Raw genomic sequence first — 13,790 nt, forward strand, 5'->3', positions numbered from 1 at the left:
TCCCCTTAATCATTCATGCCTGGGGGCTGATGTAGGTGGAATGGTTTATTGGATGAGCATAGCTGGCATGGTTCATTGCAATAATGGGGAGAGATAGGTGTCATTTTGGATGACCATATATGTAAAAGAAGAATAATGAGAATTTGTCCAGCTTTGTTGAATATTATATTAATATCTCTACATAACACAATGACCTTCAAATTCCACTCGCTCAACGCCAAAGCGGTTTATTTGTTCATGCATTTACAATTTGAGATTACACGTATATTAGGCGAAAATAATAATAATTATAATGATAATGATAAAACCAAAGTGAATTTGCCCGATACTTATTTATCATTTTGCTCGGCTAGCAAATCAAAGAGAAAATGTTGATTCTTTTCTTTTCCCGGGAAATCGACCTATAAATAAAACAATTTCTTCTAATAGTTTATGTTTTTTTCCCAAGTCTTAAATATCCCATTTTTATCTCTTTTCAATTCTGGGAAGGATTATCGTCTGAGCACCTGCATCGAAACTAAAAATATCTATCAGAACCTAGCTAATTTTTTTTTATGTTTTTAACCTGGCTAATCTTTAAACAATTTAATCAACTACTATCCTCTTTCCTTCTCTTCTTCTTCTTGTTTATTTAATTTTTGTGCTTTTTTTTTTTTTTTTTTTTTTTTTTTTGGGGGGGAGAATTCAATCAACTGATTGAATGATTAAGATTAATACGAAAACATTTATGTAAAATGAGTAAAAACTTTTTTAATTTTTAATTCTTTTTCGGCATATGGAATAAAGTCTCCTTGAGTCGGTCCACAAATCATAGTGTTCAGTAATCACAAGACAATAAAGCAGCCTCTTCTTTCTCCTTCCCTTCTTCATTAAGTCATCCCCAAACAAAGCCTAGACTCTACTTTCGTTCTCTTCCTGTCTCTCTTGTTCTCGTTACTTCATCGGAGATCAGACCTTAATACCCACGAAAAATATATCCAAACCCAAATCTCTCTGTCCCTTAAGTCTTCCAAATTCAATCTCTGATCCTCTTTTCGGTCCTTTTTTCAATATTTCCTTTGAAAGATTAAATCTTGTTTTATACATAAATATACTGTTATTACTATCATTGATATTTCAAGTTCCAAATATTATTTATTTATTTTTTTTAAAATTATTTTTGGTGATTGGCAACAAATCAGAACTTATTCTTCAATCTTTTTCGAGATGAACACAAGAAATCCACTTTACACGATCCCCAAACCCTGCAAGCACCTTTCGGATTACAAGCTCAAACATGGGTTGAATGGCTATAAATGCCTCCAAAAGTGCCTCAAAACCACCCCTGATGGGAGGACCAGGGTTGAGAAGCTCAATACAAAGATACCCATTTGCAGTATCTGTAATGGGTATCAAGGTAGATTGTATTTCTGCATAATTTGCTCTTCAATCTCATGTTCAGACCATAGCTTTATGCATACCCAATCTAGAAGCGGCCATGATATAGCGGTGGACATTGAAAGGGCCGAGCTTTACTGCTGCGTGTGCTGTGATCAGGTTTATGATCCTGATTTTGATAGGGCTGTGATGTCAAAACATAACATTGATATGCCAGATGTAGAGAGCATCGGTGAGAGACTATGTAAGAGAAAGAGGTTGGGTTCAGGGGCCGAATTGGTAGATTTGAAGAAGTCCAAGCACTTGGCTTTGATGAGAGATCGGAGGGCTAAATCGTGCTATCCAATTGGTTTGAGGGGTTTGAATAATTTGGGTAATACTTGTTTCATGAATTCTGTGTTGCAAGCATTACTACACGCACCCCCTCTGAGGAGTTACTTCTTGAGCAATCAGCATAATCTTGAAACATGCCGCAGAAAATCAGGGGACCGGCTATGTCTGCCTTGTGACATTGGGGAGATTTTCGAGGCTGTTTTTTCGGGTAACCGGAGTCCTTATAGTCCTGTTCAATTTCTTTACAGGTCTGCAATTGCTCTCTAGGTTCATTCTCTGATTACATCATATTTTTCTAGTGAGTAATGCTAGATATTAGGATGCCGAGATAGATTTTAATGAAATAAACTTCTGTCATAGGAAATTTCATTTTGAGTGGATTTATCCGCAAGTTATAACTTCTTAATTGTTTTGACAATTTAAAAGTACCATTAGCATTATTAGTTGATTAAGTTTTGAGGCTTTCCATGAGATTCAACCAAAATGAGATGGATTTTTGTAGTCCACAAGCTGGATTTGGTGGATATTGAATGTTCTGGTTATCTAGATGCTTCACGAAGACTGGATATGAACATTTGTCTATCAATGTTATCATTCAGAATTTGCATGTTGGTTCACCTTTTCTGTGTTGTGGGATCTCAGTTTCGTAATTGTAATTTTTTGCTAGATCTCTGTTTAGCTCTTGTAATTGTACTTTTACTTTAATTGGTAATCTATGGAGTAAACTTAATTCTGAAGTAACAAAAGCTTTTGTTTTTACTTCAAGTTGGTGGCAGCATTCTGCAAATCTGGCGAGTTATGAACAACAGGATGCTCATGAGTTCTTCATTGCAATGTTAGATGGTATCCATGAAAAAGAGTGCAGAAGATTGAACAAAAGAAAAGGTAACTAGACAATCAAATTACACGTTCTATATTTTAGTTGATTCATGACGTAGTGTCTTGTTGATTGACAAGACAAAGGTTATGCTTTCCTTACAAAAACAGCTCCTATTTTCCACAGATAATGGAGATTGTCAATGTATTGCTCATAGGGCATTCTCCGGACAGTTGAGATCAGATGTTACATGTATGACATGTGGGTTCACTTCGACAACATATGATCCTTGTGTAGATATTTCACTTGATCTGGATACAAACAATCATTCCTTGACAGATGGTGTTAACAAGCTTTCTAAACCAAATACAAGCGGCAGTACATTTAGTCTTTTAGGTTGTTTGGACTTGTTTACAAAGCCAGAGAAGTTGGGGTCGGATCAAAAGTTGTATTGTCAAAACTGTCAAGGTATGCGAGACTCATCAAAGCAGTTGTCCATCAGAAGGCTCCCATTGGTATTGTCTTTGCATATCAAACGCTTTGAGCACTCTCTGATAAGAAGAATGTCGAGAAAGATCAATGGCTATTTGCATTTTCCTTTCTCCCTAGACATGACTCCATATCTGTCATCATCAATTGTCAGAAACAGATTTGGGAATGGGATCTTTGCTTTTGAGGGTGATGAATCTGATGTGTCAACAGAATTTGAGATTTTTGCAATGGTTACTCATTCTGGGACACTTGAATCTGGTCATTATGTGACATATCTACGCTTGGTAGACCAATGGTACAAATGTGATGATGCTTGGATTACTGAGGTTGATGAGGGGACTGTGAGAGCTTCCCAATGTTATATGATGTTTTATGTGCAGAAAAAGCTTTACCCTAAAGAGATTGGAAATTGAGTTGCTTGCCAGCTTCCTTGCAGAAGTAGCCTTCCCATCCGGTTGCTGGTTCCTGCCAAAGGGAATGTGTAAAATGACTATCTGCTGAAAATTGCTTGATCCAAATGGCTTTTCATGTGCATGGAGAGCTGGATATAAACCGGGTGGGAGAGTGCAAGGGAAGATTTCTGCATTCTTGGATTTGTTTGGATCTAAATGCCTTGCATAGGAGTCTAAATCACCTCCATATGCTATACTGGCCATGACCATGAAGGCCAAAATCGAATTGCAGGTTCACAGGAGATCACAATTTGAAGCAGAAATGCACAAATATAATCTTTCTTAATGATTTGCTTATGGGTAGAGTATTATCAATGTTTGCAGGATTTTTAGCCAAATAGTGGTGTTCTATTTCCACTATTCCTTTGCAGAATTCTTTGACTGAAATCGGTCATGTACAGCATTAATCTTTTACTAACTAATGGATTAGTTTATTTCAGATTTCACTGACTGTTACTCAGAAGGTTACCATTGTTCATTATGTTTTTAGTTTTGATGTGTATTCCTCCAATATTCTTTGTATAATTCTTCAAACTTCCCTGCATTGTGCTGCAAACTACCTTTTAATTCTGTATGGATAGAAACGGTCCTTATTCAACCACATCTAGCATCAATAAGATTTATGACAAATCTACTGCTAAGCATGCATTTTATGCATGAATCTTATTCATTTTAACTGTTTTATTTGTACTTTTTTTAAAAAATAAATAAATTTGTGCACTGTGTTTTGTAGGAGTAAAGAACAAAAAGGATCGAAAGAAAAGAATCAAAATGATGTAGAGATCAGACCAAAGGAAAAGGAATGCTTATCCTGTTTTATTTTGTTTAGTATGAGAGACAGATAAAGAGAGAAATTTTAGTAAGAATATGGAAAGGGTAAGAATGCTTGTATCTTATTATATAAATATACATATAAATAAATATTTAGATCAACAAATTTATCAACTTTTTTGTTTTCTTATTTTCTAGGTTTGATTCTTTGGTTCTTAAAGCATCTTCAATAGTTATTTTTATTGGAATCTATGTAGTATTGATTTTGGAAAATGTTCATGTTTATATGGAATTCTTTCTATTTAATAGATAATGTTTTATGCAATTTCTCTCCAATAGATTTTGTTTAAAATATCGTTAAATGATAATGTGTAATTTTTTATTTTAAAATTATATCTAATTAAAAAAATAAAAAACTCACATAGAAATTTTTTTCTTTTAACAAAAATCAATAAAAATAAATAAAATACTGATTCAGCATGATTAAACAGAACTTTTACAGTTTTTATTTCTTTTGTTGTCATATTAATTTGACAGAACTAATACACATAATCATTGAAAAATTTTTTTTAAAATTTTATCTAGTGATAAATAATTTTTAAATAAACAAAGAACTATTAGAGATGTTTTTAACCCTTGATTTGCTAATCTGACTCTTTGTCCTCGTCTAATCTTTATTTCAAACACAATGTGATATTTTAATATATATATATATATATATTTTTTGTTTTAACCAATAAAAATATTATATATTAGATATATATTTTTTTTTGAAACAATAATTTATTGAATCTATTCAAATAAGGAACAGTAGTTGACTAAAACAAAGCCTCATCCATCTACCTACTGCACCTAAAACTGGCATCTTTTTCCCCAATTATAATGGGTCCGCTCAGATCCGTGGCTTATTATAATACTTAACCTCTACTACCTAAAAGCCATATTCCCCTCTCACGTTTTCTAACTTTTATTTATTTATAAAAATTGAAGTTTAATAATAAAGCTTAACTCTACTCCCAGAAATGAACTTATGGTATATTGATTAGGTAACAACTTCTACAACTTCAATCGGTAAAAAGTAATGTTTATTAAGAAGCTTTTATGTCAAAAACATATTTATGTTTTATAGTGAAAAAAAATAAAAAAGGCATCTTGAAAAGAAAACAAAATGAAATGAAGCGTTTTTCTGTTATTGGGATAATTATTGATTATTTATACCATGAAAATCACACATAAAGATTTGACAAGATTAGTAGAAATATCATTAAAAGATAACTTTTTGTCAAATGAAAATGACCAATTTGGAATTAGAATCGCTTTTAGGCGGCGTTCGATAATACAAAACACCGAATCTTTATACCAACTACTTTATTTTCTTTTATTTATTTGCTAAAATTCTTTTGTTTGTTTTTTGAAATAGTAATATTGTCTGATTCGGACAGTGGGTACTGTGCATTGGACACAGATACAGCTTTTCCCACGCGTCCACACATTGACATTATCAACCAGAATCTCATAGCGCACTTGTCCCCACTTGCCTGGAACCAATAAGATTTTTCCACTTGCCGTTAATTCACACGGATAGAACCCTTTTCCAGTAATTCAGAAACAGATAAAAAAAAAGAAAAAAAAAAGATACACGGATAAACCCATTGCCGTGGAAATATTTTCTCAAAGTAACACCCAAGATACATATATATATATATATATATATATATATATTTGTTATCTCCTGAGGAAGCGAGGGGTCTGAAAAATTTTGAAGTGAATGAAATTAAGCCATGGCCACTGCGCAGAGAGAGAGAGAGAGAGAGAGAGAGAGAGAGAGAGTGAGAGAGAGGGAGAGAATTTTCATGAAATATTTTGTGTTCAATGTACTGTTTAGAAGATTAAATTGGTGGAAAAAGAAATTGTGATTTGTTGGTGATGAAGAGCTATTTACAACATAGAGGTCTGTATTTTGGACTTTTAGTACATGGAAAGGAAACAAATACAACACACTGAAGTTTCACATTTTTAACATTTTTATATTATCAATTACTTTTGATCGGACCTGTAGTTGAAAATGTTCACGTTTAATCAAGTTAAATAATAATTATTCTAAAATAATCAAGAAAAAATCGTTTTGGTATGATCACAGTAAAAAAAAAAAAAGGAAAAAAATAGATCGTTTTGTTATTAAAAAAAAAAAAAATTTGTCACAATGAAAACAACCAATATTTTCAGGAAAATATTGCTTCTTTTTGCTTCAATGATGGCAGCCAAGTCCAATGTTTTCCAATATAGAGAAAAATATTTACAAGTGGGTGGGCAAACCAGTTTCTATTATAGTGTTTTCGCTTTACACAATGTAAAAATACATTTACCGTTTGTTTTGTCAAAGTCAAACATGCTATGGAGACCCTTCTGCTACCTTGGAACTACCAGCTTTTGATTCACCTTGAGGAGATTGTTCTGTTCTCGAAGATCAGTGGTTCGGATTTGATGAATTAGAGTGCGAAAAAATACAACATTTTTATTAGAAAGATCTTTGTTCTCGAATATCGGTGGTTCGGATTTGATGAAATGGAGTGCGAAAAAATACAACATTTTTATTAGAAAGATCTTTATTTTTAAGGAGAATTCATCAACTGAGTTCATGGTGATTTAAGCAGACACCAAAACCAAAACCAAGCTTCAGGATTTCAAGCTTTCCTCTGAAACCTATATCATCAGGTCGAGGAGCCCAGTTCAAAGGGAAGTGGCCCATGAATTGGGTTCTACGTTTTTGTGATTTCCAGTTCAGAGAGCAGATCTCCAATTTGAAAGCACTGATTTTTTAAACTGGGTTGTTGTTGTTTTCTGCAATTTGTTGCCAAGAAGTGAGATATGGTGGAGGAGGAGGATCTACAGTCCTCTGGTTCAGTAGAGGAACATGATTCCAGAAAAAGCTGCTGTGGTTGTTTCTTCGCTCCAATCCACTGGTTCAAAATGCTTGCCTCGGAAATGCACTGGAGCTTTGTATTTGGGGTCGTTGCTGTGTATGGAATAAGTCAAGGATTGGGTGGATCGCTTTATCGTGTGGGGACAGAGTATTACATGAAAGATGTCCAAAAGGTACAGCCTTCTGAAGCACAGATTTATTCGGGAATTACTTCTATTCCATGGATTGTCAAGCCTCTTTGGGGTCTTCTCACGGACGTTCTCCCAATTTCTGGGTATCGAAGGCGACCTTATTTCATTCTAGCTGGTACAATGATAAATTTCTAGCTTTATGTACCTCAATTTTCTTCTCAAGTTTTTTTGTTTGTTTATCAAATCTCAAATATGCAGTTCAGCCCTGGCAGGATTTATTATTAGCACAGTGTAATCTTTCATTTTCAAATGTTGCCTCGAAGATTACAAATTTCATTTCGATTATCCTAATGGTTTAATAAAGAGAGGTTGTGCCAAGTTATAACATGGATAGACTCTCTCTCAATTGCTGTTTGTAGTTATTGTTTTTTGCTTGCTAGGAGTGGCCTAATAGTCAGTGCTAAAACTCTGGGTTATGGTTTCAATTATCTCTTTGTTGCTAGTAAGTTGTGATATCTTTGATTTGCCTATGCTAAAAGTGATGATTTGTAAGATTAAGGGGGAATTGTAGATAAGAGTTACAAGAAGAGAATAGCTAGGAAAAGTTGTTTTAAGTGGTGAATGAGTTTTATGTGGAACAGAGTGGAGGAACCTGAGAATACTATCATGTCAAATCTAAAGGAAGTATTTTACGCTGTTTATGTTGTTGGGTAAACCAACACATGTTATATGTAATGTCTTAGTTTTCTCACAAAATATCCTTGAAATGCAACATTAATAAATGAAAAATCTTGTAACTTTGCCCTACTTTCTACAAAAACCAAGGTGATGTGGCTGGAGAAGTAAGTTATTGTTTAATCTTTATGTAGTGTGGCATTTGCATCTCTTATTGTAGCTCAGAAAGGGTGGTATTTCTACCTGTTAAATTCTTATAGCTCAGAATGCTTGTTATGGAGAAGCATGAACATAGCAATAACATAATTGTCTAACCGAATAGTACGTGGCCTTTTTTTTACAGGATCTCTTGGTGTTATCTCCATGTTGATTTTGTCATTGCATGAAAAGCTGCATCTTGCACTAGCCCTTTTGTTTTTAACAGCTGGAAGTGCTGGTGCAGCAATAGCAGATGTGACCATAGATGCCTGCGTGGCACAGAACAGTATTAGTCATCCTTCATTGGCAGCTGATATGCAAAGCCTGTGCGCATTGAGTTCTTCCATTGGAGCACTAGTGGGTTTCTCTATAAGTGGTATCTTTGTCCATCTTATAGGCCCTAAGGTTAGGTGCTACTGAGAGATACTTTTCCAAAGCTTTAAATTAGCTTCTCTTTGTTTTTAATTCCATCAACCATATATATGCTTTATTCTAAAGAGTATTTTTCCTCTTGTTTCTGGTAGGGGGTGTATGGCTTGTTGGCAATACCTTTTGGACTTGTATTTACAGTTGGAATTTTGCTTGATGAGCCTCATATGCCCAATTTTTCCTACGGAGAGGTATTATTCTGCTCCTTCTGATTCTTGTTTCCAAACGATCATATTCTAATATTCACACTGTACTCAGGTAAATCAGAAGTTCATAGATGCAGGCAATGCTATGTGGACAACATTGAAATGCCCTAATGTATGGAGGCCATGTCTATATATGTACTTATCCCTTGCATTAAGCTTGAACATTGCTGAAGGAATGTTTTATTGGTATACAGACACGACGAACGGTCCAGGTTTCTCTCAGGTATTTCACTCCGTACTTGGGAGAATTTTCTGTTATTTAAGATAAATTATAGTGTATCAAAATAACAAATAGGAAAGAAGTATTTGGTGTTGGGAAAACCTGAAGAGGTAAGTTAAGAAAAAGAATTTGTTATAGTATATTATTAATTGAGAAGTCAAAAATATCTCAAATTTCATTACTGTTTGTGTTCGAATTGAACATTATGCACATTAATAGCATAGTATTACCATGGAATAGTTTTCTTGATGAATATTTTGATTTTATGTTAGTCTTAATTCTGAGCTCCTTCTCCAATGCTAGTAAAAGTTAGTTATTCATTTGTTTTTTGGCAGGAGAATGTGGGTTTTATATTCTCAATCGGTTCGGTTGGCTCCCTACTTGGAGCAATACTCTACCAATACAGTCTAAAGGATCATCCTTTCCGCGACTTGCTTTTTTGGACACAGTTGCTTTTTGGTTTATCAGGAATGCTAGATTTGATTCTGGTCTTGCGATTAAATTTGAAATTCAGTCTTCCTGATTATTTCTTTGTTGTGATTGGTGAAAGTGTATCTCAAATGATAGCAAGGCTCAAATGGATGCCTCTTCTTGTGCTTAGCTCGAAGCTTTGCCCTTCAGGCATTGAAGGCACTTTCTTTGCTCTGCTCATGTCAATTGATAACGTTGGACTTCTGTCGTCAACATGGGGAGGAGGAATCTTACTCCATGTATTGAAGGTTACTCGGATACAATTTGACAATCTCTGGCTGGTCATTTTGATCCGAAACATATTAAGAGTTGCTCCTCTCTGTATGCTATTTTTGGTACCCAGAGCTGATCCCAACTCTTCAATTCTACCAGCTGAAATCTTGAGTACAGAAGTTGAAATTGAAACTCCAGAAACAAAGAATATTGAGTTGATATCCCTCATAAACAGCGTTGATAATGGTAGATAACTGAAACAAATACATTAATTTCTGTACGATTTTACATTTTAATGGCAAACAGATTTTAAAAACCAAGCTTAACTTGGTTGAGTTGGAGACAAGAAAGATGGCCTAAATCAAGAAACTTTATGGCGGTGGCCCTTATGTATGATTCTTGCACTCGTGCTTTCTCGCATATTTTCTATCATGTGAAATATTTCATTGTAGTGCAACAAGATTATAATGAACACGTTAGGAAGAATGCTCAGATGATTTTTTGTCATTATTTAAAATATAATGTATCACTTTTGTACTTGTTACCCTTTTGTTAATGTATACCAAATACATCAGCTTCTCTGCTAGCTATACATATTTCTACCGGGAACATTTGCATTCATTCTATTCTATGGTTTGTTCAAGAGAATGAGACCGCCTTTAATTTTATTTATTTTGTTCAATCGGAAGTAATAACTTGGAAAGTGAAAGTCAGATAGGCGTGCGAGTCGGATGAAATTTAATTGTTTTATTCAGTTTGTTTCGTGTGCTGTACTTAATACATGGGAACCAAACAGACAACACCAGACGCACACACCCCAACTAAAAAAAAAAGGTTGCAGATTTAGGCTCTTACAATGCTAAAGCTAGACGGACCAAAGTACAAAGTAGCAGACGAATTGCTTTTAACGGCCAACACTGTTGATGCTAGTAGTGACTGGAGACTGAAATGAATCAATTCTTTGTTGAGGTAGAATGATCGAGTCATGCATATCATGTGGAAGCTCGGGCATTGGCATGTCAAGCTGAAGAACTTTAATAACTTGTCCTGCTTTTGGTCTATCTTTTTCATTGGGACAAGTGCACCATAATCCCACCATCATCAACCTTTCCATCTCATTAGAATCAAAATCCATTTGTAATCTTTCATCAGCTGCTTCCATGATATTTCCAGCAAGGTAGAGCTCCCACATCCATCTCATTAGCGGAGCATGATAGTCACCATTCTGGTAAGTCTTCCTCCCACATGCAATTTCCAAAGCCACAACACCAAAACTATACATGTCTGATTCTTTACTAGCCCTCCCTCCGTTGACATATTCTGGCGCTAGGTAGCCGTAAGTCCCTACCACCCCTGTCATCTGAGTCCTCAGTCTAGGATCCACCAGCTTAGCAACCCCAAAATCGCCAAGCTTGGTGCTGAAATCTGCATCTAATAGTACATTGGCTGATTTTATGTCTCTGTGAAGGACACATTGCTCTGCATCTTCATGAAGGTAGTGAATTGCTGAGGCCAATCCTAAAGCTATTTTGTACCTGATACTCCATGGCAGAGTTCTTCTATTGCCGAAGAGATGAGCATCAAGGCTGCCATTAGACATGTATTCATAAACTAATAAGAATTCATCTTTCTCATGACACCATCCAATGAAATGCACCAGGTTTTTATGAATCAGACGGCTTATTATCTTCACTTCATTGATGAAGATTCTTTCAGAATGGTCAGATCCAGCAACAATTCTCTTGACAGCAACTAGACGGTCAATATCACTCAACGTTCCTTTGTAAACTTGTCCAGACCCTCCCTGACCGAGCTTTCTACCATTTGCAAACCCATCAGTAGCCGCAACAAGTTCTCGGTGAGAAAATCTTTTTGGAAGCGCCCCTCTTTCCAGATCTGTATTAACCGAGAGGGGTATATTGGCAATTCTGTTAGTTTTAATCTTCCCCATCATGGACCGAGATATGCACATTCCAAACATCAATATCATGAAGAAAGCTGCAACAACAATGAGTGAGATAACATACGACTTTATTCCTTTCTTTCTCCCTAATTTCCTTGCATCCGAATTAGAACTGAATTCCCAGGAAGTGATGATATGATTTTCTGGATACAAGGCTGTAGAAGCGGAGAATCCAAAGGTAACCCACTCGGGAAGAACTTCCTTTAGATCAATGATGTGAGAAAGAGAAGAAGAAACAGGGTGTTCCTCTTCTCTGTATGTCCAGGACGCGGACAGGTTCTTTGTGGTAGCATTGTAAGATATATAAACATCAGCCACCTGTCCACTATGCGAATTGGCATCCCAACTGGTTTTGACTACTGAAGAGATGGAGTTGATATTGATCCCAACATGCTGCTCCGGCGGATCCCAAACTCTAGGAAATCTTACATTGGGACAAGTATCAAACTCAACCATGATGATTTGGTTTTGAGAAGTGGCGAACCTGGTTGTGTCATTGAGGAGTCCCAGATATGGACCAGCAGAGTTTGGAGGAATTGGATAACCAACAGGAGCAAGGAAGAAGGCAAAGCCATCATCGGTATGGTTAGAATTGTGAATGACAATGCTGAAAGAGAAACGAATAGCGAAATTGGTGAGTGTTCCTGAAGCTGAGTCCCAAAGATGCAATGGCTCCGAGTATGTTGCCCTCCCAGCTAAGAAGCAATTTTCCACGGTGTTAAGTTGAATCACTCCAGAAGAAGACTTGGCATCACCTTCGTATACTATGTTGGTTGGCTTTGGTTCAAAATAAGTTATACTGAAATTCAATGAATGAACAATGGGAAGCAACGAAAAGAAAAATAAAACAACAATTACTAAACGCCCAAGAAGAAGACCAAAACATAGATTTTTAGGTGTGTTTAGATACATGCTTGCCGTGGAGTATCTGTCTTGGGGTTATTCATGCCAGTGTACACATATACATAGGATTTTGTAATTACATATCGTTTGCGTATGGTAAAAGTTATCCATGATAAAAAGATTAAGAGCAATATATTTAATTTTCATCAATCCCTAAAGCTTAAATTGTTAAGATGTAAGTTTATTATGTATATCAAATTTGTATCTAACACAATAGTCGTTGTTTTTGAACAATAATTTGACGTTTAAATACTCATTGCGCGAATGATAAATATAAAAACATAAAAATAGACATTATAAAAAATAAGTCCGATTACGCCTATTTTTAATCTTAAATGGATTATCATTACGTAGGGATCTATATGTAAACATAATATCTATTTAGATACGTTCCAATGATCCATTCTCATAATTAAAATGTATATAACCCTATTACGGTCTGATCCGATATGGAATGAACTTATAATCATAGAACCAACTCGATTCCATGATTATAAGTTCATAACCCTAGCCCATTCTCATTTTAGGAAGAATAGATCTACTAATTCTTTGACTGCAGTTGGTAAAAGAGATTTTGAACTAAGAAATAAATTCTAGAAGTTAAAAAATGATATCCTGAGCAATTTCAATAGCCAGTTTCATTGATATTCATGGTATAGTAAATGCTATCACACGTAATGTGAAACTCAAATGCACTGTGGGTAGAACGAAACTCTATCTATATCGTCAATTTTAAGTTAGTTTTTGTAATTACTTATTCTGTAAGTTACTTTTCTATCTTCTGTAAGTTACTTTTCTATCTTCTTTCATCTTTTTGTTTCATTGTATTTTATCAATTTTGTTTGAGTTATTGAATAACATTTATGAATTTCCCCAACAATCTGAAGACCGTAAAATGGGTTTACAAACAATGTCAATCCTATTGAATAGAGTGGTGAAATATCTTATCATTTATCGTTGTTAGACATTTGATATATATAATAAACCCACATCTTATAAGTTTAAATTTTTGAAATCAATAGTAATTCCACGTTCTTCAAAATCCTAATAATTCAACCATGTAACGTGAGATGTAAAATTTCTCATGAAGGTGACAAAAAGCATTGCATTTCAATTTCCACAGTCAAGATTCAAAAGTCAAAACCAATATAAAGCTGTCAGGCTCTTTTGACAGACGACATTGTGAAGGAAAAACCCAAGGAGTGGTTACAAAATC

General features: G+C 35.0%; 3 protein-coding genes across 3 annotated transcripts; 2 read left to right on the plus strand and 1 right to left on the minus strand.

Moving 5' to 3' along the window:
• The first annotated feature begins 672 nt into the window (after positions 1-672).
• Positions 673-3,934, plus strand: LOC107419944 (ubiquitin C-terminal hydrolase 22). The gene is made up of 3 exons (XM_016028785.4): positions 673-1,958; positions 2,477-2,595; positions 2,714-3,934. The coding sequence occupies exons 1-3, from the start codon at positions 1,207-1,209 to the stop codon at positions 3,430-3,432; spliced, it is 1,590 nt and encodes a 529-aa protein (XP_015884271.3). The 5' UTR covers positions 673-1,206; the 3' UTR covers positions 3,433-3,934.
• Positions 3,935-6,434: 2,500 nt separating this feature from the next.
• On the plus strand, positions 6,435-10,252 carry LOC107419896 (probable folate-biopterin transporter 2). Its single transcript, XM_016028724.4, has 5 exons — positions 6,435-7,471; positions 8,315-8,574; positions 8,694-8,789; positions 8,857-9,027; positions 9,360-10,252. Exons 1-5 carry the CDS (start codon positions 7,111-7,113, stop codon positions 9,960-9,962), a joined length of 1,491 nt encoding a protein of 496 aa, XP_015884210.1. The 5' UTR covers positions 6,435-7,110; the 3' UTR covers positions 9,963-10,252.
• Positions 10,253-10,411: 159 nt separating this feature from the next.
• Positions 10,412-12,583, minus strand: LOC107419868 (L-type lectin-domain containing receptor kinase IX.1). The gene has a single exon (XM_016028698.4). It carries the CDS (start codon positions 12,581-12,583, stop codon positions 10,613-10,615), a length of 1,971 nt encoding a protein of 656 aa, XP_015884184.3. The 3' UTR covers positions 10,412-10,612.
• Positions 12,584-13,790: the final 1,207 nt, after the last annotated feature.

The sequence above is a fragment of the Ziziphus jujuba genome, chromosome 5 (genome assembly GCF_031755915.1).
Source record: "Ziziphus jujuba cultivar Dongzao chromosome 5, ASM3175591v1".
In the NCBI taxonomy this organism is placed as follows: domain Eukaryota; kingdom Viridiplantae; phylum Streptophyta; class Magnoliopsida; order Rosales; family Rhamnaceae; genus Ziziphus; species Ziziphus jujuba.